We start from the raw sequence: 7,376 nt of genomic DNA, 5'->3' as shown, positions 1-7,376 counted from the left end.
TATGTTTTTAAATCACTTTCAACTGTCTTTCGTTCAATGTCTCATATATGATCAATATGGCCAAACTAATTAGCCTTATGTCTTTAAGTGTTAAATGTAATCAAATGAATGGTTGGATTGGCCTTAAACCCCTTTCATTTTAGACATACAATATTATGAGTAAAAGTCCTTGTTTAGAAGGCAAGAAAAAGAACTTTATACAGACTTAACCCATCTGTGACAATGCAATAGAATCAAGAAGTATAAATAACTTGTGTTGCAAGCAATCAACCCAACTAATAACCAATAAAGAATAGTCTGTTATATAAAGATAACAGTAGCACGCTCAAATCTATGTTAGATTTGATTGTGAGGCTCAAGGCCCAACAAAAAGCCCCACAAAGGCACCATTCAAACTAACAGCAAACTCATATTACAGCACACCAAGCAGCAAACCTTGCTCGACAGGCAAGAGCCCCGGGAAGCTGTGTGAGGGACAAATCCAACCTGAACAAGAGCACATTCAACCGACCAAGCACTTAGCAATATAAACCTGCTCGTGCAATTTTACATTATTTTTTTGCCTTATCTTCATTTTGGGCAAGAGCGCTAGTGGATATAGGAAGGGAGCAACATGTTGCAGAAGAAGATAACAGGTGGAGCCAACAACCCACTAAAAGATTGCCTTAGTTCAAATAGTCATTAGAGTAGTGGCGTTTTAAGTGGACCATCACGTCAATATGCTAATCTTGAAAGTTTCCACGCTAATAATTTTTTGAGTCTATATCTATCAAAGGTTCAGCTTGCTTTTCCCCTACCCCTTAGCGTTACGGAAAATAAGAGAAACTAGACCATGTTTTTCGGGAGAGGCTACCTTCTCTCATGCCAGCAATCTTCTACTTCTAGTCCTTGCTCAATGATGGGCTTCCCAGTTTCTAAACTCTACTCACCTGTAACATCCCACATCGCCTAGGGGAGTGGATCATGTAAGCCTTATATGTATATTCCCATCTCTACCTAGCACGAGGCTTTTTGGGAGGTCATTGGCTTCGGGTTCTGTAGAAACTCCGAAGTTAAGCGAGATTGGGCCAGAGCATTCCCAGGATGGGTGACCCACTAGGAAGTTCTGCTCGTGTGAGTTCCCAGAAACAAAACCGTGAGGGCATGGTCGGGGCCCAAAGCGGATATTATAGTGCTATGGCAGAGTTGAGCCTGAGATATAGTGGGGGCCCAGGCCGAGATGTGACATCCCCGGTATACAACACCACCACTTTTTTGTTCATATCGAGGGAAAGAGAATGAAGTTCTTCATGAAGTACGAGACAAAGGAATAAAAAGAGTTTATGTATGACCTTTTCATTTTGAGACATTATGGTTTTGGGATCGACCTTGTGACTAGTTTCCTGTACCCCTAGAACCCTTGCCCATTACCCTCCCTCAAGTTTCCCAAGACGTTCTGGAACTAACTCAAGGATGAGGCAGAGCAGAACCTAATGCGACCCCGCGCATATAAGGCGATGGATCATGCCTTGGAATGATAAAGTAAAGTTATTCCAGTCCGAAGTCTTGTTATTAATAAAGGTTTTTTCTCGCCTGCTGCTTTCTTCGCATGCTTTTGTGCATAATACATATATCAAAAAACAAGTGACATATTCTAAGAATTGAATGCGCTTGTTTGGTTGCAAGTAAGTAATTCCTTTACCTGGTGGGAGTAAAAGATGAAGCCATAGGCTACGACTGGTAAATTAAGTAACTTATCGCCCGTTCGTTCTCTGTTCAACAAAGGCCATCAATATAAACTCACTTCTTTATAAAAATCTTCCTCTCATTTTTAATTGTGGGCCATAGGGATGGCAACTTTATTTGATCAAGGGCCAAGGCACAAGGGTCCTGGTACTATCCAGGTGCGAAGAACCCTAGACATGATTGCAATGAGCAGAAATCTTACTCACCGGCCTAAACAACGAGCAAACACTCAAACGTGAGAGCAAGGGATCACTCAAGGGTCTACCCCCCAAGCCGAATTTGAGCTCATACCTTTCGAAGGAAAGGGGATTTTCACTTCAATTGGGCAACGTACTTTGATGTTGAGTTGGTGGTTACTTGATTGGTGGAGAACTACTCTATGTAGTGCCCACCGCGCTCCCAATCAAAACGAGCATGCGGCACGGCTAATACCAATCTAATAAGTGAAGTCGTCGTCGCCTGGCCAATTGGCTTGGACACCACGGGTCCTGATCTTGTAATTCCTACGTATGACTTCTGCTCTAGGCAGTAACGAGGGGCCTATTGGATTCAATTCTAATTAATTGGGGACAAAAAAAATTTATTTTTAAATGAGACTATATGCATGGTAGCAAGATGTATTGAGGGTACATTAAAAATCCTTTTCTTTATAGTCTATACTGACTTTATTGCCTTTCTAACTGGCCAGAGGAGTGTCTATTAAATTAACTAGCTAGTTACTCTGCTTCGTGCCTTTTCCATTTTGGTCCCTGTAGCTCCTCATTTCGGTTCTTTCCAAAGTCCTCCAGTGTCTAGCATCTTCCGCTCCTAGTCATCCCACCAACTCATTTTCAAGAAGCCTTCGCTAACAAGAAGAATAGCTTGTTGGATGGATGTTGTTGCCGCATAGTGAGCTTGGCCACTGGATAATTCCCTAGCGCTCAAGTCAGGGCAAGGTAGGAATGTTCGGGCTGAGCAAAGACTTTAAAGTAAGTTCAGGCTTACTTCTGAACTAACCAAATCGTGCAGAACTTCATCGAGAAAGAGATGTTGCTTGAGACATCAAGATAATCTAAGCAGTTGAATTGGTACAATTAATCCACGCTAAGAGATCCCCAAAAAAATTACAAGTGATAAACATGGTATATCATTCAGTCGTACACACAATAGTCTGTCAAATTAGAGTGCTTGCCTAGTGTGCTTCCTCTAAGGGTGACAGAACATCTGATTCTCTCATAAAACTTGGACTTCACTAGTTTTCCCAAAATGTCGGCTCTTGACCTCACAACGAACGTCAGATTCAGTGGTATTAGCACTCTCTGCTGATCCTCTTTAACATGTTGAATATCTGAAATTCCACCGTAAAGAGCCACTTGGTACCCTAGCACAACCGTCCTTATTGTTCGATGCGTCTTCCTTGCTTGGTAGAAGTTTTCAATCTGTTTCATTTCATCGGAAAAAAAGTCTCAGTTAAATAATCAATAAGGGTAATAAGGACGTCCAAACTTGCTGCAAACTGACCGAAAAAATGCTTCAAGCTTGGTAGTGATCTTGCTATCAGTTCTGAACATAAATGGCGATCACTAAAAGCAGTACTTCCAGTTAACCCTTTTAAGTTCTTGATTTATGTACTAATTCCTATGTTTTCATGTACATTACTTGCATTACCTTCCATCTAGTTTATTGACCACCAAAAAAATAAATAGCAAACAGGGGTATCTCTTTGGCAAGCCGAACTATCAAATGACTTGAGCTACAAGATAAGAAAGGCCATGTATTTAGAAGTTGGAATCATCACCCGGCTTTTGGTAGTCTTTTAAGACTTTTACCAATTAAAAGATGAACAAATAGCCAAAAAGTGGATTCTGATTCTCCATTGAAATCCGTCAATCTTTGGAATTTAACCTACTCTTATGTTTGATTGCAAGAGCATATATGGTAATGCATATAGATATTGTATAGAAATATGAAAATTTCAAACTAATCGAGTAGTTTTGATCATGGTTATCCCAAATGAAGAAAACTCTACTTTAGTAGGTTTCTGACGTGAACATTATTATATCGCTATGTGTTTTTACCAACTCACAGATGCAATAACATTAAGCCCTAAACAACCCACCTCACAAAGAATATGCTTTAATGATTGTTTTCAAGACGAACACATACTATACATGTCATTCTTTTTCTTTGTCCGACCTGTAACAACATGAATATATTTATAAACATTATATCTTATAACTATGAATTTTTTTAGTGTGACTATTAGTGTCATATATTCACGTTTACAATATATATCTACACCATGAGTATTACGTCGTGAAACTTTAATTAGTAACATCACATAACAACTCGGATCACACTAGACTCACAACACAACCATTTTCATATATTCATTGTTTTTGGTCAAACCATTTTCACATTTAACCTAATAACATTGAGCCCACGCGTCCCCACAGAGATGTTTGTATTAAAGGTGTTGGGGTTTTCATGCTCTGGCAGAACACACAGCTTTTCAGTCACCCCAATAAAGACGATTAAACCTTCAACTGCTGTCCCAACTCCCGACGTCTGCCGTTTTGACCCCACCCCCATAAAACTCAAACCGTATTATTTCGGAAAGAGATCCTGTCTTTCATGATTCGGATCATTCAAATATAACGTCGAATAAAATTTGAAAAGTTTAAACCATTTGATCCGAGAAAGAAATTCAATGAAGATCTATTTCCTATTATTTCCATTACAATAGTTTATATTTTAAAGTTTCTGTCAGTTTACTGTACATATATTAAAATTTTTAAAATTTTTAGCTGAAGTGACGTTACTTTATTTATTATTATTAAGTAATTTTAAATTTTAAATTTTATATCTATCAATATAAATATAAAAAAATAAACTCATCCAACATAAGTAAACAGTAAAAATCAACACCACCTAGGTATGGTTAACAAAATATTCTCATAATAAATAACCAGCAAAGTACAAAACCCATTAACGTTGGAACTCAATCATATCTAAACTTTCTAAAGTTAAAATGACCAAATTACCCATCCACAAACATGCATTTATTCATATTCCCCTTAGTTATCGACGGTACAATGGACATTACGCACCTGCCCGGACGCAACCTTGAGCTGGTAATAGTGGAGCTCCAATGGAGTAGAAGTGACGTGGACGCCGAAAAATGTCGCCGGATTCCTGTAAGAGATCCTAACCGTCGAATTCAACGACAGCAATTCCGTCGACACCCCCGTCCTGTCGCTCCCCGCCTGTATATTGAAACTCTCGAACACAATATTCTGCTCGCCCCAAAACAAAACGCCGTCAGTCAAATCAAATCAAATCCCCCTCAACCGAGTCAACTCGGTCCATTACCGTGTAAAAAAATTAAACGTAAAAGTGATTCCGGCGTGCTTTCTTTTCTCTACGTTCACACTCTGTTAATTTTTTAATATTTTAATTAATTAAATTAAAAGAAAATCAAACAACTAATCGTCTCATTTAAGTTCTTGTTAAATAAAAAAGATATTTTTCTTATATTGATTAAATAAATTAAAAGATAATCAAGTAACATAAATAAATAGAACATCTTTTTTGCACATTATACATGTTTATTTTTGTTATTTTAATTAAATAAATTACAGAAAATTAAGTTACAAGAAAACGTTAAAGAAAACTAGAGTGCGAAAATCATTTATCTGTGATTACCTTAACAATGACTCGAGGCTCGTAAGCCTTGCTGGCGCCCCACAAGATCAAAGAAAACACCGTGAAGAGTACAACGAACAGCAGCGCGAAGCAGAAGTACAACCTAATATTACGCGCCGGGCCGCCGTCGTCGACTGCGGAGCCACTTTCGTCGTCTTCGGACAATTCCACTTCGTCGCCGCGCTGCAGCTTCCGCCAGGTGGACATGCTGCGGGGGTTTTTCAGGGAGGCGGAGAATCTCGACGTGGAGGACTCGCGGGAGTGGTGCACAGGGGAGCAGTGGTAGTAGTGGTGCTGCGGCGAGCCGATGGGGCTCGAACCGTACGACATCTTATCGACGTCGTGGTTGGAGGGGCTCTGGACGTAGTAAATCGGGCGGCGAGGCGACCGCGGCGGCGTCGACTGCTCTACGCTCATCGTCACCTCCGAATCCGACTTTTGGTGCATTATTGTCTGTCGTTCGGGTGCGTTAGTGTAATTTTGGTAAAGTTCTGGGCGGAAACGAAAGGACAGAGATCTTCAGTCTTCACTCTTCGTTTCTGATTTCTGCGGTATCGTTCGTTGAGTTGGTATTGTGCGTTTGTTCACGCCTGTTAATGTTGACAGGGTATCTGCCGTTGGATTTGATCGGACGGAGAATGTGAGGTGATTTTGGGTGCACGTTCTTTAAGGAAATGTGCTTTGGTGGTATCAATGCATGCTGAGGGCGAAAGGATGAGGTTTTTGGTAAGGTGACAGAAAGTGGCCAGTCCGCCTTAATTAACCCCCTGTTTTCTGTGAATTTGTTAACTCTTCCGGTTCTTACTAAACATGCAAATTAATTAATCTCACTACCTTATGAAGAATGTAGTTAACCGAAGTTACTTTTTGTTCATAATAAAAACCAAAGTTAATTGGACCACATTATCACGTTGAGATGTACTTTCAACTGACGTTGTTAACTTGTTTTTTTTTTTTTTAAATGATCAGTGGCTTAGCCATGATAGTTTATTTTTTAGGAAGCCGAGATTCACAGAGATATTTTAATCTTTATCTAGTCATCAACGTGCGATTCACCAATGTCAGGAATCAAACTCAATGCGTATCGTGTGATACGAATTTGAAATTTGTCTCTAATAATGGCCACCCTAATGTGGTTGACGTTGTTACTCTTTCTATGTTCAAATTCAAATATTATTCTCCGTAATTTAAATTAAATATATGCTGTGCCAGCAATAACCTCATTTTCTTATGAAATACTATGAGCATTAGAATTTCAGCAGGTAGCGAAACTGAAATCAATGGACGCAATAGATCATTTGGATATCACAATAGACAGCTAAAAGTGTCAATAATTTCCAATCAACTTTTGGATTCTTCTCTTTTTATATTATTAAAAGATATTTCAACTCCGAATACCTCTTCATTAATCAAATATAAATGAAAATAAAAAGTAGAAGGTTTTGTTTTTATGTGCTCTTTTTTCTTCTATCTTAATGGGAGAAAAGTGAAAGGAGTGTACTATCCACACACCATATTTTACTTCTCATACATTCTTTGATAATTTATGTCCGTTGATCTTCTTCAATTCATCCGATTCGAAGGTCGAAAATTAAAAAGATGTGTGAAAAGTAAAATAGAGTGTGTGGATATCACACTCTAAGTGAAAATCTAACTTTTTTTTCAATGTGTAGTATCGGCTATTTTTTTTCATCTCTAACAATACAAGGCTAAATATTTGTATTTTATTATAAAAAGTGAGAAGGAGAGAAGAAAAAGGTTGAATCTCCTTCATGCTTCACAAAAAAGCTTTGTGAAAGGGCTAAATATAGCTGACTTGAGGGCTACAAGTAGTGAACTCGAACGCTATACTTTGTAGCCAACCTTGCCTGTTAACTAGAAAATAGCCCCTTTTACTAGAGATACATGTGGTTATTGAAAATTATAGGCTATGCTATGGGATTTGGCGCTCACATAATTTTACGGTT

The 7,376-nt window shown here is 38.7% G+C and overlaps 1 protein-coding gene across 1 annotated transcript; it reads right to left on the bottom strand.

Annotated features, from left to right (window-relative positions):
* Nucleotides 1-2,736: 2,736 nt before the first annotated feature.
* LOC126587286 (uncharacterized) lies at nucleotides 2,737-6,150 on the bottom strand. Its single transcript, XM_050252321.1, has 3 exons — nucleotides 5,410-6,150; nucleotides 4,815-5,000; nucleotides 2,737-3,143 (listed from the first exon to the last, which is right to left on the bottom strand). Exons 1-3 carry the CDS (start codon nucleotides 5,854-5,856, stop codon nucleotides 2,856-2,858), a joined length of 921 nt encoding a protein of 306 aa, XP_050108278.1. The 5' UTR covers nucleotides 5,857-6,150; the 3' UTR covers nucleotides 2,737-2,855.
* Nucleotides 6,151-7,376: the final 1,226 nt, after the last annotated feature.

The sequence above is a fragment of the Malus sylvestris genome, chromosome 10, assembly GCF_916048215.2.
Source record: "Malus sylvestris chromosome 10, drMalSylv7.2, whole genome shotgun sequence".
Taxonomy (NCBI): domain Eukaryota; kingdom Viridiplantae; phylum Streptophyta; class Magnoliopsida; order Rosales; family Rosaceae; genus Malus; species Malus sylvestris.
Note: the sequence above shows the minus strand (reverse complement) of the source record. Positions and strands in the feature narration are given on the sequence as shown.